The sequence below is a fragment of the Cordyceps militaris genome, assembly GCF_000225605.1.
Source record: "Cordyceps militaris CM01 unplaced genomic scaffold CCM_S00001, whole genome shotgun sequence".
NCBI lineage: Eukaryota > Fungi > Ascomycota > Sordariomycetes > Hypocreales > Cordycipitaceae > Cordyceps > Cordyceps militaris.
Window position 1 is genome coordinate 4,657,982 of NW_006271969.1, and position 23,881 is coordinate 4,681,862.

Genomic DNA, 23,881 nt, shown 5'->3' on the forward strand with positions numbered 1-23,881 from the left:
GGTTGCTTGCTCTTCGTCTTGTCGTTTCCGATGGATGGATGGAGGTTGCCCGTTTGCGCCCCAGGTGGAGCTGCAGAAAGGCATCGGAGGCAGGCGGGAGTTCCGCCCAGGCCGCCCCCAGAAACAGAGGCCCGAGCAAAGAAAGAAGAAAAGGCAAAAAAAAAGTTCAAAAAAAAAAGTTGCCATCACTTTTCGAACCGTGCTTTTCGTTTGTAATCTGCTTTTTTACTGGGTCTTGGGATCGTAAACGGAGCCCACGGCAAGACCTCCCCCGCGCAAGGCTGGCAAAAAAAGTAAAAAAAGAATTCAAGAAGCGAAAAAGCGCTTCTTTATTTTTATTTTTTTGGTGTCTCAGACAATGTCTAATTTTCAGGTGCCACAGCATTGGGTACGAAGAAGGATGACAAGACAAAAGAAGCAGCCTTCTGCGAAGCTTGGGTGGTACCAAGAGTACGGTACGCTCTGTTCTCTCAGGTTTCACAACCACCCATCAAGGCCTCTTCTATTCACTTTAGTGTCTTTTCTTTCTCTTTTTTTTTTTCTGCTTTTCTTTCGTTTTCTTTTCTTTTATAGTAATCCGCTACTTCCCGCCCGTACCAAGAGCCTGTATTTGTGACACTGGTTCGCCATCCCACAGGACCCAATCAGCAACGGCCCTACCCCCCCTGCCCTGCCCGCACCACGTTTGAGATCTCCTAGGGAGAGCCTGCCAGGGGAGCTGATTGGTCTGTTTCAGCCTTGGGAGGGGGTAACAGGGTACAGAGGCAGCAGGGGAGCCTATATTTGGCAACGCCTCTTTCTCGAAGCCCGCTGCAGGCCGCGGCCCAGCCGACCTGTCATTGTGTAAGAGCAACAACGTATGTATGCTATCGACCAGCATCAATAGCCTATGAACCGGCTTCAATCCGGCGGGTTGGGTATCGTTCTGGGCCAGGGAAAGAAAGAGAGTGAGAAGTGACCCCCTTCCCGACAGATGAGCTGGCGCTCTTCCCCTTAACGGAGTGGAGGGTCTTCCGCAGTCTGTTAAGAAAGCAAAAAGGGATATCGGGGCTAAAACAGGCCCTGCGAAATTGTTTGCCCCCGATTTTTGTTTACAACGTTTATTAAGAAAAAAATGGTGAAGAATTGGAAAGAAGCGAGACACCGAACGCGGAACCCAAAACAAATCATGGTGAGCAAAAGATTAGATCCAAGTCTGTTCGCCGGAGCCCGGCTTCTGCTGGGTCATGGCGAAGCCTCGTCGTCTGTAATCCGAAGAAGCAAAAAATAATAAATAAAACAACATGAAATGAAAGGCGACTAGCGCATGTTTCTGGTCGCGCCATCGTCTGTCCGGGACAGATGAGCTTTTGTCTGTGTGTTTGTCTCGTGGTCTTTTTTTTTTTTTTTTCCTTCTTTGCATCTTGTTAGCCTCCCGTTTCCAGTCAAAAAAGTCAAATGGGCGTCGCCGCCCCCGGTACGCAAAGACCATGCGTGCGAGAGCACATCTCAAAAGTGACGACGAGGGGGAAAATATGACACCGAGACTTCGTGGGAGACCGTGCGTGGGAGCACCGAGGTGGGAATGTGTTGATTGAGTTTCTCTTACTCAACATCTCGAGCCCCCCCGGTTGCGATGCATGTCATGCATGGCTGAAATTCGCCCAGGGTCGATGCAGACCGCTACTGGTATCAAGAGCTGTCAAACAAGACTCATCAGCCAATAGTCGATACATGGTTTGTTTACATGTCCATCTCAGGCGGCCCTTGCGCCAGCATGGACGGCGTCATCTCTGCCCGCTTTTCGTATCAGCATCCTAACGCACGCATGCAGCGATGATCTTGATGGCCGCACCAAAGCGTGATATTCTGCTTGTCGCATGGGCCCTCGTGGTTGCTTGTACATACTGGGGAAAGGCCACAAGACCAACGTGATTGCCGCAAGCCGGGTATGTAGGTACGCTTGACATACCAGCGTCTGTGTCTCAAGCACACGCACTTGCTATGAACCTTGTTTTCTCTCTCTTTTGGCTGCGTAGTGGTCGTACGGTGTTTAGGCGGCGAAACCATGATACCGCTGCCATCAATGCCTTTACACGCCGATTGACCGGGATCCCGTGAATGTCCAGGTTCTGGGTCACAACTCAAGCTATCAGTCTGCATCGCTTGACAATTAGGTAGTATTATCCAAGTCAAACAGCTTGGCACGAAGCACACTTGTCAACAATGCATTTTGGACATTGACGGTTTTATGTACTATGGAGAGCTTTGTGCCGGGGTTTGACTGGCACGGCCAACGGAGGCTCCGTCCTGATCGGGATGGGATAGGGCGGGATCGGCTTTTGCTGGTCAGAGAGAGCATCGGCCACTGCGGGTGGGCATCGTCCTACTGGTATGGTACACTGCGGGTGAGCATCGTCCTACTGGCATGGTAGTTCCTGAGGACAATAATTTGTACTAGCAATGTGCTCTCGGAACGTATATCGACGGCTTTGGTGTCAAGAAATGACATTTCTTTCCGTCTTCCTGGCGGCAACGTCTTCTTGGGATATAGATAGACGGCGCTCTGAGGCCCGGAAGAGCGTCGGCATGGGCGATGAGCAGTTGGGCAGATCAGCACACCCTCTTTGATGCCTTGCATGAATCGAACCAGGTCAACCATGAGGCGGCAAGAGAACATCGAGCACGCAAGAGATCAGCACTTCCCGGGTGCCCTTTTTGCTCCTTCTCTTGGGGTATGTGCGGGCGTCCCACTGGTGCATAAGAGAAGATGTAACAAGTAACTTGCAGATGAGCTACACTAGCCATTAGTGTTGCAGCATGGGCTTGCTTTTGCTTTTGACAAGACGATAACAGCCAGCCAAAATTCGTAGAAAAGTTTGGGTGGCGGCGGCTGGAATGACAACCCCGGTGTCATGGGAGTACCTAGCCTACCAACCGGCCCAGCCCACTTGGTTTGCATCTCGGCGGGAAAGCAAAGGTTGGCCAGGGTCCGGACCTGCAGATGATCAAGAGAGTCGTACAAAGATTTTTTTATTTTTCCCTTTCCCAAGGTGGTAGAAGCTGAGCAGATTGCCGAATGGCAGGGGGGGTGGTTTTCCGTGCGAGCGCGCGCCTCCATGTTCTTGTCGCGTTGTACAGAAAAAGCAGCACGACGTTGTTGTACATACATAACGGGGATAGCCTCTTTCTGGTCCACGGCTGACGATGAGGTGAGGAGGGTGGGCCACTAACAAAAGAGCGCACACATTTTGCCCATTGTCCTGCATGGTGCAACTTTCGCTCTTGAACAATAGAGCTTCCCCCCTCCCTCTTGTTGTTGGACGGTTGTGCAGAAAAGGGTATGCGGGCAAGGCGGGGCACGGTAATTCTGAGGGAGCCAATCAGCAGTGGGCAGCCTCTGCTAGCGCTGAATTGTGGGACAAGCCGCCAGGGGGAGGACGAAAAAGCCGAGAGCGTGTGGCTAGGTTTTTAGTGTACCTACATAGCTAACCCACCCAGCAAGTTGTAACCCAGTGCTGTGTGGGCAAGAGAGAAAAAAATAACTAGAGACGACAAGAGAAGCATCAAGGATTCGGAAGCCCGCCCGTACAGAATTTCAGCAAGCCAAGGAACGTGCGTTGCGGCGGCGTCGTAGTAGTTATCAAAAGGTGGTGGGTTTTTCCTGACGGCGCTGCTGCAGAGTGCCAGGCGTGTTTCATGTTTCCGGGTCGTCTCATGCAGCGCCAGCCAGTCACTGCTCGTCGTAGCCCACCACTTCCCCCCCCCCTCTTTTTGTCCTCGTTGCTACTCTGATCTATTTCGGCAGAAAAAAAATATTCTCGACTCTGCTACTGGATGAAATACATTTATTTTTAGCATGAAAATGTCCGCTTTTTTGCAGGTTGTTGTTGCCAAACCGTTGGTTGCGGGCTCACCACCACCAACGTGCCCCCCAGCTAGTTAACTAACTTGCACCTGCAGTTTGCTACGGCATACGCCGTCGTTTATCTCGCTGTGGCGGTGCTGATCAGCACCCTACTAATATCGAGACAAGGTTGGCTGTTTCTTCCATCATCGCTAAAGTCGTGGCTGGCTGTATAGCAAAGCACAACGGCAATCCGTCGTTGCAGACACGAAACCCCCAAACTCGAAGAACTAGCTAGACACTCGGCCAGAACAAGCCCCTGCTCCTCGATTCTGGTCGACAAATGTTACACAATCACTCGATCGCGTAGTATGGATCCCATGAATGGACCAGAACGTATCGCGACCCCGTGCCAGAGTTGGTCTGTCCACGCCAGCTGGCCCGAAATCCACGGCTGCACCTTGAGCAGGTCTGTGCGAATTTAAAGCTCCGACCATTATTCACCAGCCTTGGAATTGTGGCATCCTTGGTATATACATATATTTTCCCCGTATGTTACCGCAACGGAGCGAATCATTCACTGTAGCTAGCTTAGAGACGCTCGCCAACTTCGGCTTCTTCGCGGAGCTTCTTGGTATGTTACCAGGTAACGAGGCAAAAGCCATCGTCCGAACAGGATGAGGCGTCGTGACTGTAATTTCACCGCGAAGACCAGCCCGATCTTTGTCGTGCCATCAGCTGGGATACGCCTTGTACTCCATCCTCCCTCTATCGACGCCACCTCATGGTTGGCTTGTAGCAAGCCTAGTCATCAAGTGCCAAGGGGCCGTTTCCCAAACAATGAAGCCGTCGTCGCCCTTGTTTACCTACTTTGATTACTCTGCCACTAACTACTGTACTAGCCTCGACGAGGTCAAAGCACATTACCCCCCCAACGCTTCCTCCAACTCACTGGAGAAGCATGTGTGAGCGTACTAGTAAAGTAGCGGGGAGGTCGAGAGGCTGGCATGAGCGCATAGCACACAACAGCCATTATTACATTACTTATTGGTAGTCCACTACAAGTGCATATCGCTGAAGGTATTGTTAACTTGAATTGTGGCAGTGTATCGTCCCAACCTTCTATATAGACCAACACCAATAACTCCTTGTTATAGAAAGGTTGACTCGAGCTGGATATTCGTTTTCGGATTGCTGCTACTAGTTAGTTAGGGCGACTCTTACTAGTTTCAAACTAATAAGAAGAGTACTCTGCGGACAAGGCACTAGAAAATGAGCTAGGCAAGTCCCTCCGCATACATTGTACCTACCAAGGCGTCATTGTCGTCGCGTGGCAGGCCGAAGCGAGCATAGCTGAAGCCGGAGCCGGAGCTATAGCTACAGAGAGCTATGGTATGCATGTGGCGCGCCGCCGACTTCTGTCGGTGCAGTGGCAGTCCATCCTTCAACACGGCGCTGGCGCCGGGAGGGTTGGAACTGTGTCGGCGAGCACTAGCTTCCCAAGTCCGGGTCCGGTGCCTACGCCGCCGGTTGCCCTTCTGCAGGGGTTGGGTAGCCACGTCCGGGGCCTAGACGACGTGCATGAGGTCGGCCGTTTCGATGCCTTGCGAAGGAGGGGTAAGGAGAGAGCAAGGCGATGGGCTAGCAGGATGTATGACGACAATTGGATTTGTCGTGAGGATGCAAAGCTAAGCATCACGATGAGCTGAGGAGGGAAAAAGTGTTCTGTGGCTTGGATAAAGTTTGCCTTGCGACATTTGGCCATGATAAAGCTCGTCGGCGTTTGTCATTGTGAAGGCAGCGTGCAAACCGATAGAAAATGCAGCCGCCTGTTGGCAGCTTGTTGCGACTACCCTGCATAATAACGACGCATTCGTCGGCATTGATTTTCCGATAATCGCGAGGCCGAGATCGTTGCATGCAGACAGGTTGCACAAAGAGAGCTCAGCTGCAGTCGACTAGATGATTTTTTTTCTTGTTCGGTTGTGCACAACCTCGCAGCGTCGATTAGGACAATGTTGAACATGATCACGCTTGGTGGGAGGCGGTGGTGGATGAAGGTGGTTGGTAGCGCCGGGGGGCGGCAATGCGGCCGTGTTACAGATTTCCAGGTTCTCTAGCTGCAGGTTCCACGAGGCCACATGGCGAGCTGTGTCCGGTACTACCAGACAAATGAGAAAAGCGAACAAGGGAAGAAAAAAAAAAAAAAACAAGCAGAAGCGGAGCGGTAGCACCATGCAGGCGGTGCCTGATGGGAACAGCGGCGTGGCAGTGCTGGCGAGCAAGCTGCAGAGATGCAGAGCACGTTCGGTTTCTTTACCCCAGAGTAATACCACGGAAAGAAGGACAAGGGAGATAGAGGGAACAGAGAGAGGGAGATGGTTGTCGTATCGGCTGACGGTGCTTGTGTAGCAACTTGTTGAGGCGCGCCGTGGACGGGTTTATAGTAACTAGCTGTGTACCGAGTTGTGGGCGTGTATTATCAATCTACAGCAGCGCGTCATTCTCGTTGGGTGTGGCACAGTTGCACAGCAAGCGCTCATATTCGTTTGCGTGTGGCGCATACCAGTTACGTTCGCCATTCAGCGAAGCCGTGTGTCGTACAGGTCAGATGGCAATACCCGTCTCTGCGGTGTAGGTCGCGCTCTCTCTCTCTCTCTCCCGTCTCACAACTCTCTCCCTCGCCTTCTCGTCCATGTCTTTTTTTGGGGACCAACGTCTCACCCCGGCCTGGCCCTGGCTGATGCTGTTGCTAGCCTGTGCTTGCCACGGCTCGCCAATCATGCCGGACTGTCAGGACATGGGGCTCGCGGGGGCAGCATGGCGCCTGTGCTTCTCTTGTGTTGCCCCTGTGTCTCTGGGCAGGTCCCCAAAGATGGGAAGCAGGCGATTCGTGCAGAGACAGTGTGATAGTGTGATCGAGTGTTTGCGGCCCCTCCCCGTCCAAGACCTCCCCGTCCAAGACCTGCGTCTGGGAATGACTGAGCGTACCGGCTGACCCTGGACGCGCGCCCGTCATGCATGGGACGCTGTTCCTTTGTTCTAGGATATTTCTAAATAGAGAAGCACAAGTTCAGTATGGTGTATTTTTGTGCGGATAATGTTTCTTCTCTGCGTATAGAGGGAGAGAACAGAGTGGCGGAGAGGCTGGACATTTGCATCACCGTCACGACGGGTAAGTTATTAGGTATTTAGGGTCGAGGCACTAGTTATCGGCGCCGAGCATTTTGACACGGTAAATCCTGGCAAGTACGACGACACTAGTCATTACTCGAAATCAGTAGATCAATTGGAGAGGGGGAAACAAGGGAGCTTGGAACATCTGGCAATCTGGCCATCTCTGAAGGATCATTAAATAACTAACTAATACCTAATAAACTACCACGAGGGGCCGAGAGAGCCCGGCCAGCAAAGTGGGTGCTGTGGCCGGCGCGGACCTGCAGCTGCTGGGCAGCTGATGGCAAGACGGCGTCCTTTTTCTGGGGGACGGTCATGATTTAACTATTCATCCCATTTCCTATTTAGTAGAAAGGCGCAGAGGAGAAGCAGGAACGAGGCTGGCTGCTGGGAAGCAGGCTGTCAGGCTTGGGATATATTTAGGCATGCGTATTTAAGATGCAGGTGTCTTGCCTCAGGTTTGGCTGACTTGCATGATCGATCTTGGGGAAAGGACGAAGACAGACCATAAAAAATAAAAAAAAAAAAGGAAAGCACGACATTGCAACGTTTCTTTTTTTTTCTTATTCTTTTTCCTTTTTTGGCTACCTGACCCTGCACTATATTCGATACTCTTGTTTCTTCTATATTTTTTCCCCCAAAGTTCAACACAACTCTTCAAGAAGAGAAGCGCAGAGTCGGTTGACTCGCTGCAATCGACTTGTTCATCATTGTGCCAAGAGAAGAAAAGCCAAGCGGCATCGTGCCCACGTGCACAGTTCTTGATAGCCTTGAGTTGTTGTCCCCGTTGCTAGTTACAACCTTCTTGTCCTTTGCTAGTTAGTTATCCGGATAGCCAAGAGGAATAGCCGGGGCCCGCCGACAAAGGACCTCCGGAATGGCAAGAGTCAGGTGCTTATGCTGGACGACGTTTGAGGAAAAGAAGAAGTTTGAAAGAGAGGTGAGTCTCTTGTGCTCCATTCTTCTATTGTTGTTCTTGTCTGCTTGTTGCCCTGTTTTTTACCCGCCTTGTGGTGGGTTTGCTTGCCGTTGAGCGGTCTAGTGGCCGGCAAAGGCGGGTTTGTTCTCCAAGGTTAACTAGTAGGTAAATAAGTAGTTGGTTGGTTGGTTGTTGTGGTGTTAGTTGGTTCAACGGGAAAAGAAGCATCGTCGACGCGCGCCACCATTGCATAGGATGGTAATGCCGGGGAAGAGAGGCAGAGTTGGGGCGGGACCCGACAGAAAAGAGACCATCAAATCTACAGGAAAAGAGCAAAATCACCCCCCGTCAATATGCAAGTGACGGCTGGCATCAGAGGTCCGGCGCTTCGACTGGCCAGCAAGTGTTGGTAGCAAGTTGAGTGGGCGCTGTTAGGAGCCCCCCCGGCGGCTAGCGATGGACCACTTGTGCTGCGCGCCGTGGGCGACAGTGACTGACTGGTGTATGTGTGTGTGTGTGTGTGTGTGTTGCTTGGTGTTTTTCTTCGTTCTTCTTTTGCCCATTTTATTTTTATATTTACTCCTCTTCGTTTTTCCACTCAACACCGCCCCCCCTCTCGTCCCCCCCCCCTGGATCCTGGACCGTGGGCCTGCACGCCCCCTGGCTCGGACTGGGCGGCGCAATCTCCTGGCTGTCTGGCGTCTGCCCACTGGCACCCGCTCTGGCTTTTTTTTTTAATAAGTAATGTATTTTGCTCGGTGGGCAGTTTGGCACCAGTCAGTGAGAACGCACGGCATCGTTGGGTTCCAGTAATACCGCTACCGCTGGCTACTGCTGTACCCGCCTTGCCCTTCCCTTCCTTCTCCCTTCCTTTCGCCTATATCTCACCTCCCTCCCCCCCACCCCCCTCTTGCTCTTGTTCCTCCATCTTGTTTCTTCACGGGCCTCGTTTGTTGCTCTCGCATCTTCTCTTCGCATCTTCACCTCAGGGCCCGGTTGTCCCCCTTCTTTTACTTCTTCTTCTTTCTTATTCCCTGTCTCTGTCGCCTGCCATCCTCGGCCTTTTTTTACTACTAACGTCGTCCTCTCCTCGCCCGCCTGTTTCTAGTTCCGTTCGATACCAACTAGACTACGTTTTTTTTCAACGGCTCTCCAACCGTCGCGCCACAGACGATTTTTCGGCCTGGTTGACCGCTTCAGTCCCTTTTTCCAATTCGTTTCACCTCGACTTCTATTTCACGCTTCACTCAGCCACCCGGTTCTGCCTTCTATCGATTCCGCCGTTGCGCGCGCCGTTGCCCCCTAACTCGCCGCTCACGGAATCACCACCCGGCCGCCTCCCAACAGTTTGCTTGAAGCAGTTGTTGGGCTCTTGCTTGTGTTGCTTGCTGCATCTCGCTCTGCATCACTCTTTTTTTTTTCGGGCTGGTCTCGAAACTCACACCCTTTTTGCATTTACGCCTATGCCAAATCATTTCGCCTCCGGAAGAGCCCCCTTTGCAGCCCAACCCTCGCGCGCTTAACCGCCAACGCCATCAAGAACTGGACTGTGTCCGCCATTTTCTCGAAAACACTAGATTTTTCCTACTCGAACCGATTGTCAAGATTGCGACGCCAATTTCAATCGTTTTTCGCACCCCTCGCACCCTCTTCGCCTCGTGTTCGGCCCCGGCGCAACGGCCACAACACACTCCACCCGGATTCCTTGCGCCGAAATGTACTCACAACACCCCGCAATGGCCGCGCCTCAAAAACCCGAGACCTTCATGCTGAGCACGGAGGCTCAGCAGGCGCTTCCCCACGATGCGCAAGTCGCCCTCCAGCAGGTTGACAACCGTATGTTCGGCCACACCCAACACCAGTCTCCTCACCGCTGACATGTACTCTAGTCAAATACTTCCTCATCTCTGCCCCCGTCGACTGGCAACAAGACCAGTATATTCGCCGCTTTCTGCTCCCTACCGGCGAATACGTCTCTTGTGTCCTCTGGAACACTCTCTTTCACATCTCGGGTACCGACATTGTTCGCTGCCTGTCCTTCAGATTCCAGGCTTTTGGCCGTCCCGTAAAGAACTCCAAAAAGTTCGAAGAGGGCATCTTTTCTGACCTGCGAAACCTCAAGTCCGGCACCGACGCCTCCCTTGAAGAGCCCAAGAGCCAGTTTCTCGACTTTCTCTACAAGAACAACTGTATCCGCACCCAAAAGAAGCAAAAAGTCTTTTACTGGTATAGCGTCCCTCACGATCGCCTGTTCCTCGATGCTCTCGAGCGCGATCTTAAGAGAGAAAAGATGGGCCAAGAAGCTACCACTGTCGCTGTTAGCGAGCCTGCCTTGTCTTTCCAGTACGACTCGTCCCAGTCTCTCTACGAGCAGTTGACCAAGACTCAGCAAGTCAACTCCTCGTCTTTCAACGCCCAGCACTCTTCGTTTCCCCAAACCCAGTCGGCTTCCCCCATCATCAAGGCCATGGAGGCTATGCCTCCTCCCAACATGATGCCCCAGACCATGGGCCACATGCCCGATACCATGGACCCAATGGGCGCCTACGACACTGTCAGCATGGCCCCCGTTCCTCCTCCCCAGGTCGCTGCTGTCAAGCGCGAGCCCGACTTTACTCGAGTCCAGTACAATCAGAACGGTATTCCCGTCCATGGTCACCAGCGTCACGCTTCCATGCCGGCCTATGGCCTCGAGTACTCGCCTGCTCCCTCTTTTGTCTCTTCCCAGTATGACGACTACGGCAACCGTGGACTGTCTTTTGAGCCCATCACCCCTCCCCAGCAGGCTCTTGGAGTCTCTGCCGAACCTGCTTATATCGCCAACGAAGAGACTGGCCTCTACCCCTCCATGTCTGACCATCACCTCTCTGGCATGAACGGTATGAACGGCATGGTCCAGCTCCCTCCTTCGACCATGGCTGGCCACCAGTACAACCGCCCCTACGGGAGCAACAATGTTTACTCAGTCATTGAAGGCTCACCCACGTACAAGCAAAGACGGCGCCGCTCTTCCATTCCTCCCGGCATGTCAGCTATTGCCGCCCCTCCTTCGTCAAACCCCAATGTCCCTCACAGACCTTCTGACCTTCGTCGATCCGTCTCCGTCTCCGTGGGCCCCGTTGCCGAAGGCGACGAGTCCGATGATCACTCCCCCCCCGGTCTTTCGTTTAGCAACGGTATGTCCATGCACAAGTCAAAGCCTCATGACGACATGTCGAGACATGGCACCCCACTCTCGAACGTCGAGTCCCACTCAGGCCTCAACCCTCTTGCTCTTCAGCAAAGCTTTGGAAGTGATGACATGTCTGGCAACGGTTCTTTCCACGAGCATCGCAGAGCCCTCTCCAACCCCGCTGGTGTCATTCGTCGCGCTCGCTCTGCCACTGTCATGGAGCTTGGGCCGTACCCCCACAAGTCGCACTCTTGCCCAATTCCCACCTGCGGTCGCCTCTTCAAGCGTTTAGAACACCTCAAGCGCCATGTTCGTACACACACACAGGAAAAGCCCTATGTCTGCCCCCAGTGCAACAAAGCCTTTTCCCGCTCAGACAATCTGGCGCAGCACAAGCGCACGCACAGCCGCGAAGATGGCGCCGAGGGCTCTCTCAACCTTTCTGCGGAAGAGGAAGAGGAATACTCCGGCGAGGAGCCCTTGGGCTCCCTTGAAGAGGCTTCTCCCTCATCAGAGATGGCTTACATCACCGGTTCCCTGAATGGTGAGATCAACCAAAACGGCATGGCTCGTCCTTCCATGTCCAATACGCAGTACAGCAACAGCCTAGACGCCTTGAGGCTGCCTATGACAATCAGCCAGCCATCAATTATTTAATACGCTCTCGCTGTCTTTTCAGTTGAATCCGTTCCATTTTCATCTTTTCAAGCAGCTATGAAGTAACGACTCACCTTCGTCCGCTCGCTTCCACGCCATTTGCACATTTTCCTTATCTTATTTTATTTTCTATTTATTATGCTTCAATCTGCGCTGGTTTTTTTTCATGTTCAAATGAATTCTTCTTTTCTTCCTTTTTTGAGAAATTGGAACATGTCGGCGGCTGAATAGACGAGACCTTGCCTGGGAAACAACTACCATCTGTATAGTATGCCCTCGATGGAGGGAGAGGCGCATTTGGATGTTGGTCGCAGCAAGACCATTAAGGCGCATTGTACATATATGTTTTGTCTGCTCTTCAATTTATTTTCAAGCGAGGAGGGTCTTTGGGGACGGCTCTTTTGCTACAGGATGCCTTGCACGGCTATAATTGAAAAATGTAAAAAAATATTGTAACTACTTTTACTTGCCTCGTGAAGCACTCAATGTGATAATGATGATGTTTGTCCCAGTCTGTAAAACGAGACAACCCTTGCGCCTGCTGTATAATATGCGTTGAACCAAATCTTACCCAACCTCTGCACTCCGTCTTGCCTCTCTCCGTCTACCGCCGCCCTCGTCTGCCAAACGTATCTCTACTGCCCTCAATCTTCCTCACGTCGCCTTCACTAATACGCAGCTCGGAGCCCCTCATCCGTCCAATGCCCGGCCCATGCACGCCCCTCTCCTTCCTGACCCTCCCAGTCTTCTTGCCGCCTCGCTGGGCGCTGCTCCTCTCCAAGATGATGCCATTCTCCTTGGCCTCGCGGCGGCGCTTGTCCTCGCGGGCCTCGCGCGCGGCGACGATGCCCTTGCGCATATTCATGGGCATCTTGACCTGCGTGAGCAGCGACGTCTTGGACCCGAGCGCCTGCAGCCGCAGGTCCGTCGCCTTTAGCCGCGTGCGGCCGGCGGCGAACGCCTCACCCTCCTGCGAGCCGTTGTTGCTGCTGCTGTGGTGGGCCGCGGGCGTGAAGAGGTGCGACTCGGCGAGGAGCCGCCGCAGCTCGAAATCTTGCGCCAGCAGAGACGGCGCGTCCTCAGGCATGGCCTTGCTGGCCTTGGACGAGGGAGGCGCGGTGCTGGTGGTTGCTGGCGCGGTGTGGTCGATGACTTTGGAGGACTGCAACGACGGAAAAAAAAAAGAGGTTAGAAGATTGGAGGCTGGGGAGCGAGGGTTTTTCGAGGGGGGGTAATAAATACCATGAATGCTTTGAGTTCCTTTTTGCTCATCTTGGGCTCTTTGGAGACTTGTGGTTTCGAATGGTCTATGACCTGGACAGCCGGCGCGTCCTCTTCCTCGTCGTCATCAGCGTCTTCCTCCCCTCCAGAGAAGCCCCCCCATTCGTCGCCGTCACTATCCTGCTCCTCTTCCACCTCGTCGGCGTTGAAGTCCGAGTCGACCGCGTCGTCGTCGTCCTGCTCGCGCTGCGCCGCCGCCTCGTCGAGCGGCTCAAACTGGGCCTCAAAGTGGCGCCGGAAGATGGCCTCGGCGTCGAGCTCCGAGACGCCGCTCGCGGGCGCTTCTGCGTCGCCCCGTGATTTGCGCTTGCCGAGAGTGGGCATGGCGGAGAAGAGGTCGGCGGGTTATAGAGATTGTAGGTATGGGTGTGGGACAAGGAGAACAGGTAGGTTGTTGCGATTTGTTGCTTGCTTGTTGTTGCGACAAGCGGAAACCTTTTTTTTTTCTGGGCGCTCTATCGATAACGTTGGCCGTTGACACTATTGACAACCCCACCAAGAGGTCTATCTGTCTACTTAAATATCATTAATGCTATAGTTCGATTGTAATCATCAATTTCGGGGTTATAATTTCTAATTGCCTAATTTAATGCATTGCCAATTGTGTTCATTTCCACATTACCTGGCTTTTGTAATATAGGGATGGTGGGCTGGTAGCTGCTACACGGGATGCCCTTGTTTTCACGGCGATGCCTGCTCTCTATTCGGCGAGTATGAGAGTTCTCAAGTGCAGCGAGAACTCAGCGGAGCGCAATAATGGCGCTCAAACACTGGATGTGTCGGCCCTTTGAGTACTTTCCGCGCGCTTCTGCCAGCTGCGGCATTCGGCATGGCTGCGGTACTGCAAACGGTATCTCACGGGCGACACGGCCCATACCTGACCGTAGGAGGAAGTGATGCTGACGAGATGCTCTGAAAAGAGCGCCTCCAAATAGCCCCCATTCACGTCCGCCCGGCCATGCGCGCTCGCCGCGAGTCCTCGTCGCGGATCGCCTGGCTGCGCGCCAAAAAGTCCTGCCGCCCCGCGTACGAGTCCTTGGAGCGGCCCGCCAGCGCCAGCTCGTCCTGGATGCCCTCCTTGTCCACGTAGCCGGCCCAGTCCATGCGGCTCTTTTCGACCGTCGTGAGCTTCTTGGCCTGCAGCTCCCGCGCCGCCTGCGCCCGTGCCGTCAAGCCCAGGTTGAGGTCGAGGCGGCGCGCGTCGCCGACGCCGACGACGAGTGGCTCAAACGCCGAGCGAAAGGCCTTGCGCGTCGCGCGCTTCGGCGGCGAGCCGTCGGCCGTGGCTGAAGTAGCCTGGCCTTCCTCGGAGGCGAGGTACAGCTTGGCCTCGGCCGAGTCGCGCGCTACCGTCTTCTCTTCGGTGTGGACCTTGCCGGCAAAGTTGTAGGTGCGCTTGATTTTGATCGTGTCGGCCGGGTCGACGGGTTGCGTTTCGAGTTTCTTTTTGGGTTCGACTGCTTTTGTCGCGCTGTCGTTGGATTCCTTGGTCGTTTCTGCGACAATGGGCTGGCCGGAAAGCATTCGCTTCCAAATGGCATCGACATCGACTGTCACCGGACCAGTGTTTGTGGCATATCGTCGCTCTTCTTTCCTGTGGTCATGTTTAAGCCGGTATCCTTCATGGAATTTAGGCAAGTCCTTACTCAGCTGCTCGCTGCGCCCTTGTCTTGATCAATCCGCCGTCACCGCCTTCGTCATCGGCGTCCTTGGCCTTTTTCAGCTTCTTTTTGCCCTTGGTGATGATGGCTTCATCGCCCGAGTTCTCGTAGACAACATCATCCTCAGCCGTGTCGCCAGAATTGGGAGTCTCCTTGTCTGATATCTTTCTTTTGCGCCCTTCATCGCCCGTGTCGTCATCGGAAACTATATCGGGCTCGACACCAGGCGCAAAGTCCGAGTCGTTGGTCGAATCATACTGCTCATCCTCGTCCGTGAGGGCATCGGTAGCCATTCTGAGTGGAACAAGTGTTTCCACACGTATGTTTTCTGGCGCAAGGTTACAATATACTGTTTGGTCGCGTGTCGTGCACAAGTTGTGAGGTTTTGGTTGCACTCCAGCCTCCAGCTCAGGTACCTGTTCCCGGGTTCCACCCTAATAAGGTGCCTGATCTAGGTCAGTAGCACGACACATCCGGCCACTTTCTCTTTCTCACAATTTCTTCCCCACGGGTAGCTTCCCTTTCTTCTCTCTCCTTTACAAATACCCGCTCAACTTTTCCTCGCCACGGGACAAGTCGCCGCCTTCACGATGTCCAGCGACGATGATTTCGAGGTCGAAGTCCCGGAATTGGCAGCAGACAATCCCATGCGGGCATTTCTGCCAACGGCTTTCGGAAAAAAGGATAAAACGACGAACACTGCGGCCCAAATCGACAAGAGTCGCAGGGTAGTGGACGGGAATACCTCAATATTGCAACAGCAGGCAAAAAGGGGCGGCGATTCTAGCTCAGATGACAACGACAGCGACAGCGAAAATGATTCAGACGATGGCGATGAATACCCAGTCTCCCACGAAATGGTCATTCCAACAGCCAGCCGCGCTGTTACCACCGTATCTCTCGACCCATCTGGCGGCCGACTTGCGACGGGCTCGACCGACTGTACAGTGAAGCTCCACGACTTTTCCTCCATGACACCCACAACAATCCGTGCTTTTCGAGCGACAGACCCGTTTGAAGCAAAAGCCTCCGAAAATGCAGAACAGCATCCGATTCACCATGTCGAATTCAACCCACAAGCTGGCAGTGTTTTACTTTGCATTTCTGCGCACCCACAGGCCAAATTATTGTCTCGCGATGGCGATGTTCTGACAACATTCATCAAGGGAGACATGTATCTTCGAGATATGCACAACACCAAAGGTCACATTTCGGAAATCACGGGCGGTACTTGGCACCCTACGGACAAGAATCAATTCATCACAGCCGGTACAGACAGTACCCTACGAATTTGGGATCTTACCAACAAGCGATCCCAGAAGGAAGTCATCGTATTCAAATCGAAGGCGGCGGGCTCGGCCGGCCGGTCGAAGATGACGGCCGTTGCATGGGGAACGCCGGCACAAGGAGGCAACAATGTCATCATTGGAGCTGCCTTGGACGGAACCCTGGTAATGTACGGCGGCAACGGGCCATTTTCAAGACCTGCTGGACAAATTCTGGAAGCGCACAAACCACAGACGTGGACCAGCGGCATCGATATCTCTGGTGATGGACGCATGGTTGTCACGCGAGGAGGAGACGATTTGATCAAATTATGGGATACTAGAAAATTCACCAAGCCTCTGGTAACAGTGTCTCATCCATCTACCTCGAATACCCATCCAACAAGCAACATTCGCTACGCGCCCAACTCTACCAGCATCATCACAGGCTCCGCAACAGGACACTTGCACATTCTGAACCCAGGGAACCTTCGACCCGAATATGTTACGCCCGTTACACCTGGCTCACCTCTTATTACTGTGGATTGGCATCCCAAAATTAACCAAATTGTTACAGGGTCTGCGAACGCGGAGACGCGCGTACTGTATAACCCAGATAAGTCGACAAGAGGAGCAGTGGAGGTCATGTCACGGGCGCCGAAGAAGCGACATATTGATGACAACTCAGCATTGACTACTGACCAGTCGATGGGCATGTCTGGCGATTCTATTGTTACGCCAGGCGCGATGCCCAAGAAGACCGGCACTGGCGGCGGCTTAAAGGACCGACGCCGTCCACACGTCCCGCAGCAGACGCCTTTTCAGCGCAGCCAGCCGGACGAGAAGCACGTGGCAGAGAGCATCCCACTTTCTCGAATGCTTTACGAAGACCCGCGCGAAGCTCTACTAAAGTATGCTGACAAGGCAAAGAGTGATCCGATGTTTACCAAGGCCTGGAGCAAGACACAGCCGGAGACGCAGTATGCGAACATCAGCGATGACGAGGATGATGGCCCGAATAAAAAGAGGACCAAAAGATGAAAAGGAAGCTTCAATCAGGTATATTTCAACCGTGGCGGTGACATGGCCTGCCGACTGGCGCATTTCAGAGAAGCTCGATCTGCCATGTAGCGCCAAGTATGTGTAACAACGCGATGTGACATGATCATGCACACCACCGCAGCGTATCGACGCCCGTCGCGGCTTCCAGCTGACAGACGGCGACGCACATCATCGGCTTAGATGGCAGGTAATACCAAAGTACATCAGTACAGGCGCGCCTTCCAGAGTGGATCACGTGCCAGTAGATACACCAGCTTAGCTAATAATTTTTTTTCTTGAGCGCGCCCGGCTCCGGCAAACCGTGGCGCAGGCTCGAGCAGGATTCGACCTGCGCAGGGGCCCGTGCTGAAAAATACTGTGGCTAGTGGCTGGGCGAGGGCACCAGCCATCACGCCCCAACTCTGTGTCCTGTGTCTTCACCACCTCCCCATCATCAACCAGCGAGCGCGCGCATCCAAAAAATCGCCAGGTCCGTCGCAAACCATCGGCGTCCATCTCAAAAATCTCGGCTCCGTCGTGTTTCACGCGATTTACACGCCGCCCGCACTCGTGGCACCGTCCCCGACGCGCCGCATCGCGCTTTTCACACTTTTCTTCCTTCCCTTACTCTTGCAATCCCCCTTTGCTCGACGTTTTCGTCGGACACGCCACGCGCGGTAGCTCAGCATCAAAAGCTAGAGCTCCAGTATCCCTGTCGCGCCCAACTCTTCACCATCCCATCCACGCATCCTCTGCAACGTGCCATTCACCTGCATAAATTCCCTCATCGCCACGCCCAGCGCATTGCCATTGGCGCCGACGCGCAGTTTGCCCTTCCCTTGGTTTTTTTCTCGCCCGCTGCCGCGCCCGCTCGTTACCGTGACGCCCACCCAACCCGGCCTCGCGACTCTGCCCTTGGCAACACGAACCACGACACCTCTGCCCATCTCGATATGCAGCGGATATAGAGGTGCTATTTATCAGCTTCCGCTACAGGTCATAACAAACGCGCGTCTTGGCTCTCCCCACAACCATGGCGTCAGTGCAAGCACCTCCTGGTGTCCAACACCCAGGGGGGCCTATGCCTACCGGCGCAACAAAGCAGCAGGCCGAAGAAGTCTTTCGGGTATGCTTCCCAACCCGTTATTCGCCGTACCCACTGCGCGGAATGCTACCACGCCCCTAATTGACTCGTAGCTGACCATGTTCGCAGAAACTCAAGCAGATGAAGGAACAGGGTGTTCCCGCCACCGACCCCGAATATATCAAAGCACACCAGTTCCTTGCCAGCTTCCAACAACAACACAACATGCGTCGCACCCAGCAGCAGATGATGCAACAACAACAGCAGCAGATGCAAGGCATGCCGAATGGTACCCCCAATGGTGCGCAGGCTCAGCGCTCTCAGCAAGGGACACCGCAGCCTGGACAACCCGTTATTAATACCCAAGGCGCTGCTGCCGCGTCTGCGCACAATTCAGTGTCTACGCCGACGGCTGGTGTGTCACCGGCTGTAGGCACCTCGAACCTTTTCAGTCAGCAGCAGCTTGCCCTCCTCAGGCAGCAAATCCACGCGTTCAAGCTTCTCGGCAAGAATGCAGGCGTTTCTATGCAGCTTCAACAGGCCATATTCAACCAGCGCTTGCGCCGACAGGCTACCATGGTCGATTCTCCAGTGTCTACTCCAACGAAAGGCCCTTCTACTGACACCAAGGATGCTCCCAATGGAGGTAACCTTGCTGTCCAGGACGAAGCGAACCAATTGCCCAAGCAGCATGTTTACAAGGCGATTAAGTCCCCGTACGGCACCAACATGGTTCGCCCTACCATCAACTATTTCGATCATACGCAGCGCAAGAATCGCTGGTTTATTCCCGGTATCTTCCCCACTGGCATTGATGCCGAGCACCTGCGATATGAGAATGAGGTTGTCGTATTCAACCGCATGAGCCAACGGTACGCAGAGTTGAAAAACATGCCTGCCAACATTGCTCACGTTGATGCCACTGATGACAACCTCGAGGTCCACGATGATCTTAAGAGACGGGCCATCATTGAGATGAAGAAACTCGCGCTGTATTCTAAGCAGCGCGCTCTCCGTGAAAAGGTTGGCCGTCAGATGCTGCACTATGACAATCTAGCAATGACGACAAACCGTTCGAACTACCGCCGTATGAAGAAGCAGAACGTTCGCGAGGCTCGCATTACCGAGAAGCTGGAGAAGCAGCAGCGTGATGCCCGAGAAAACCGCGAGAAGAAGAAGCACACCGACTTCTTGCGTGCTATCTATAACCATCGCGCCGAAATTCACGAGACCGCCAACTCCCAGCGTGCCAAGTTCCACAAGCTCAGCCGTCTCATGTACTCTCAACATTTCAACATTGAGAAGGAAGAGCAGAAGCGCGTTGAACGCACCGCCAAGCAGCGTCTACAAGCGCTCAAAGCCAACGACGAAGAGGCCTATCTCAAACTGCTCGACCAGGCCAAAGATACACGTATCACCCATTTGCTCCGCCAGACCGACGGTTTCTTGCACCAACTCGCCTCGTCTGTTAAGGCACAGCAGAGGCAGGCTGCCGAGCGTTACGGCGACGACCTCGATACGTTTGCGGCCGAAGAATCCGAATCCGAGCCTGATGAGGAGGATGAAGAGACTGGTGGCAAGAAGATCGACTACTATGCTGTTGCTCATAGAATTCGTGAAGAAGTTACCGAGCAAGCCAATATGCTGGTTGGTGGCAAGCTCAAGGAGTACCAGGTCAAGGGTCTTCAATGGATGATTTCGCTGTACAACAACAACTTGAATGGTATTCTTGCAGACGAGATGGGTCTCGGAAAGACTATCCAGACTATCAGTCTGATTACATACCTCATTGAGCGCAAACAGCAGACCGGACCATATCTCGTCATTGTCCCCCTGAGTACTCTCACCAACTGGAACCTCGAGTTCGAGAAGTGGGCGCCTAGCATCAACCGCATCGTCTACAAGGGTCCTCCCAATACCCGTAAACAGCATCAGGAGAAGATCCGACAAGGTCGTTTCCAGGTGCTTCTGACTACTTACGAATACATCATCAAGGATAGACCAATCCTTAGCAAGATCAAGTGGTTCCACATGATCATTGACGAAGGTCATCGTATGAAGAACAGCAACTCCAAGCTGAGCGCGACTATTCAGCAATACTACAACACCCGATTCCGCCTTATCCTTACTGGTACCCCGCTGCAGAACAACTTGTCCGAACTCTGGGCTATGCTCAACTTTGTTCTGCCCAACATCTTCAAATCTGCTACGACGTTCGATGAATGGTTCAATACACCATTTGCTAATACTGGAGGACAAGACAAGATCGAGCTTACGGAAGAAGAACAGATTTTGGTCATTCGCCGCCTGCACAAAGTTCTGCGGCCATTCCTTCTGCGCCGTCTCAAGAAGGATGTCGAAAAAGATCTTCCTGACAAGACCGAAAAGGTCATCAAATGCCAGTTCTCGGCCCTTCAATCCAAGCTGTACAAACAAATGGTCACCCACAACAAGATTGCTGTTAGTGACGGCAAAGGTGGCAAGGCCGGTGCTCGTGGCCTCAGCAACATGATCATGCAGCTGCGTAAGCTATGCAACCATCCCTTTGTTTTTGGCGAAGTTGAGAATGTTATGAATCCCATGAGCATTAGCAACGACATTCTGTGGCGAACGGCAGGCAAGTTCGAGCTTCTTGACCGAGTCTTGCCCAAGTACCAGGCAACTGGCCATCGTGTACTCATGTTCTTCCAGATGACAGCCATTATGGACATCATGGAAGACTATCTCCGCTATCGTCGTATGGAGTATCTCCGTCTCGACGGTACCACCAAGTCTGATGAGCGTTCGGATCTGCTGCACGAATTCAATGCACCTGATTCCAAGTATTTCATATTCCTGCTCTCCACCCGTGCCGGTGGTCTCGGTCTGAACCTGCAGACAGCCGATACTGTCATTATCTACGACTCGGATTGGAACCCTCATCAAGATTTGCAGGCCCAAGATCGTGCTCATCGTATCGGTCAGAAGAACGAAGTCAGAATTCTGCGTCTCATTAGTTCCAACTCTGTTGAAGAAAAGATTCTGGAACGTGCTCGTTTCAAGTTGGATATGGACGGCAAGGTCATTCAGGCCGGTCGTTTCGATAACAAGTCTTCAGAAACCGACCGAGATGCCATGCTTCGAACCTTGTTGGAGACGGCCGAGATGACTGAGTCTGGCGAGCATGAAGAGATGGAGGATGACGAGTTGAATATGCTGTTGGCACGAAGCGATGAGGAGATTCTCGTGTTCCAGGCGCTTGATGAGGAACGTGCAAGGACTTCCCCATACGGCGGCACCAAGGGCAAGCCTAGACTGATGGGTGACGACGAGTTGCCAGACATTTACCTCAACGAGGACAACCCTGTCCCCGAGGAGACAGAGGACCTTGTTCTTGGACGTGGTGCTCGCGAGCGTACTAAGGTCAAGTATGATGACGGTCTCACCGAAGAGCAGTGGCTGATGGCTGTGGACGATGACGAAGATTCGCCAGAAGCAGCAGCACAACGCAAGCAAGCTCGCAAAGATAGGCGTGAAACGAAGAGAAAGTCAGGGGTCCCGGGCAGTATGGACGATTCACCTACTGCTAGTCGCGCCAGCACGGAAGAGATTGAGATCGAGACCCCCAAGAAGCGTGGCCGCAAGCCTGGTAGCAAAAATGAGAAACGCAAGGCCGAAGATGGGGATGATGAACCGCCTACTAAGAAACGCCGTGGCCCTCAAGGGCGGCCTAGCAAGGGTGGCGCGAACGAGTCTCGTCTGAACCCTCAGCAACGTGAGCTCCTGCAAAGAAGTCTACGATCTCTGTATGACGCCTTGATGACTCTCGAGGTTGACGACATTGAACCGCCTGCCGAGGACGACGAGTCTGACGCTGGCAAACGCCTCATTATTGGACCCTTCATCAAGCTGCCGCCTAAGCGCGACTATGCCGACTACTACCTCATCATCACCAACCCCATTTGCATGAACCAGATCCAGACGCGCATCAAGAAGGAAGAGTATAATGCTCTGAGTGACTTGAAAAAGGATTTTGACCTGATGATCCGCAACTGCCAAACGTACAATGAGGACGGTAGCATTCTGTACCAGGATGCCAAGACAATGAACGACTTCTTCACGGCAAAGTTGCAAGAGCAATTAAATTCCAACATTGGACTACAGGCACTTGAAGAGGGCGGCAAAGCGAGTTCTGTTGCGCCATCGGTTGCTGAGAGCACACCACAGCCCAGCGGCACTCGTATCAAGATCATCACGAGCGGCGCGCGAGAGGCCAATGGAGCGCGATCCGCAGCCCAGAGCGACGAGGAGTGATGTCAATTGAGGAAAGGAGATGGAAAAACTGCGTGGTGTATTACTGGATGCGAGCCAATGAAAAATGGAGGGATTTTGTCTCCCTCGGCGGCGCAATACTGGCGAGGATGACCTGGATTTTGGCTACGTCGACAGGAACGTCGCACGACTGCATTTGTTCATATGCGTGTTTTCGGCGTTTAGGGAGTCAAGATGTTACTTTTTTGTGCGTGATACAGGCATAAATGTATTACAGGGTGCGAGGCAGCAGAGGCGAGGAGAGGTTGTGAAATGGGAAATTGCAGATGGGAGTAAAATGCAGGGAGGGGCCTTGCAATCGCGGATCTATACCAACGGGGTTTGCGGGGCTGCCTTTGCGGGTTTTGTTTAGATTAAGGGACAGCTGTACTGTAATAGACGCTCTAAAGTCATTTTTGGTGTTGTGCTTGTGATGAAGAGTGAAGCCCATGTTGTAAGTTGGGATGTTAATACATACCAGACAGACTCTACGAGCCATTGTGGATTGTGGAACCGATGACGGTGGAAGCTTCGCACATGTGACTCTGGAACCGCTAAGCCACTGCGGCAACCTGGCGTTTACAACTTCAGCTTGCGCAACAACTTGTGAGACTAGCCTCCGCCGGAAGCAAGGCCACGCTGTATAATGGCGAGAAAGACGCTTCTGCTGTGCTTCATCCACGGTTTCCGAGTATGTGTTTGACAAGCTTCGCTAACAGGCTGGGGATGGCGGCGAGCCGGTTGCATGCTAACGGAAACTCACCCACCACCTAGGGCGGCAACTTTACATTCGGAGACAATTATCGGTTTACAGAGCACCTGCGGGACATGATCGCCAAGGAGCTGCCGAAAATCAACGTCCAAGTGCTGGTCTACCCCAAGTATGAAACGCGCGGCGACCTAGGCGAGTGCGTAATGCGCTTCCGCACATGGTGAGTTTTCCTTGTGCGACAAATGACCAAAACGAGTCAACATTAACCTTGGGGGTGATTTTTTTCCTTTTGTGACTAGGCTGGAGGAGAAAGTCATTGACCTGGAAGTCGCGGCGGGCACGCCGTCGCCGACCATTGACCCGTCGGTGCGGACGGTGCTCGTTGGGCATTCGATGGGGGGCATCATGGCCGTCGAGTCGGTGCTGGGCATCGCGGCGGAGCAGCCCATCTACTCCGAAGACGGCATCGATAAGAAGTCGGAGTCGACACTCGACTTTAGCAGCCTGCTCTTTCCCTACGTGCAGGGGGTGCTGGCGTTTGACACGCCCTTTCTCGGCATCTCGCCAGGCGTCGTGGCGCACGGCGCCGAGGGCCACTACCAGGCGGCGTCGGCGACGCTGACGCAGCTGAGCGGGCTGGGCGCGAGCCTCTGGGGGGCCAACCAGGCGTCGTCGTCGCGGGCCGTCGGCGCGCCGCAGAAGCAGAAACCGCAGCAGGGCGGCGGCGGAGGCTGGTCGGCGTGGGGCAAAATGGCCGTGGTGGCCGGGGCCGCCGGCGCGGTGGCGGCGGGCGGCG

The 23,881-nt window shown here is 53.6% G+C and overlaps 5 protein-coding genes across 5 annotated transcripts; 3 read left to right on the forward strand and 2 right to left on the reverse strand.

The window, feature by feature from the left end:
- Window positions 1–9,637: 9,637 nt before the first annotated feature.
- CCM_01444 (transcription factor steA) lies at window positions 9,638–11,751 on the forward strand (the record flags this gene model as incomplete). Its single annotated transcript, XM_006666600.1, has 2 exons — window positions 9,638–9,758; window positions 9,812–11,751. The coding sequence occupies 2 exons, from the start codon at window positions 9,638–9,640 to the stop codon at window positions 11,749–11,751; spliced, it is 2,061 nt and encodes a 686-aa protein (XP_006666663.1).
- A 604-nt stretch (window positions 11,752–12,355) lies between these two features.
- Window positions 12,356–13,356, reverse strand: CCM_01445 (uncharacterized protein; the record flags this gene model as incomplete). Its single annotated transcript, XM_006666601.1, has 2 exons — window positions 12,356–12,913; window positions 12,994–13,356. The coding sequence occupies 2 exons, from the start codon at window positions 13,354–13,356 to the stop codon at window positions 12,356–12,358; spliced, it is 921 nt and encodes a 306-aa protein (XP_006666664.1).
- Window positions 13,357–13,974: 618 nt separating this feature from the next.
- On the reverse strand, window positions 13,975–14,986 carry CCM_01446 (SWR1-complex protein 5; the record flags this gene model as incomplete). Its single annotated transcript, XM_006666602.1, has 2 exons — window positions 13,975–14,626; window positions 14,679–14,986. The coding sequence occupies 2 exons, from the start codon at window positions 14,984–14,986 to the stop codon at window positions 13,975–13,977; spliced, it is 960 nt and encodes a 319-aa protein (XP_006666665.1).
- A 297-nt stretch (window positions 14,987–15,283) lies between these two features.
- CCM_01447 (WD repeat protein) lies at window positions 15,284–16,999 on the forward strand (the record flags this gene model as incomplete). The annotated part of the gene is made up of 1 exon (XM_006666603.1): window positions 15,284–16,999. One exon carries the CDS (start codon window positions 15,284–15,286, stop codon window positions 16,997–16,999), a length of 1,716 nt encoding a protein of 571 aa, XP_006666666.1.
- Window positions 17,000–18,032: 1,033 nt separating this feature from the next.
- Window positions 18,033–22,376, forward strand: CCM_01448 (SNF2-family ATP dependent chromatin remodeling factor snf21; the record flags this gene model as incomplete). Its single annotated transcript, XM_006666604.1, has 2 exons — window positions 18,033–18,125; window positions 18,213–22,376. The coding sequence occupies 2 exons, from the start codon at window positions 18,033–18,035 to the stop codon at window positions 22,374–22,376; spliced, it is 4,257 nt and encodes a 1,418-aa protein (XP_006666667.1).
- Window positions 22,377–23,881: the final 1,505 nt, after the last annotated feature.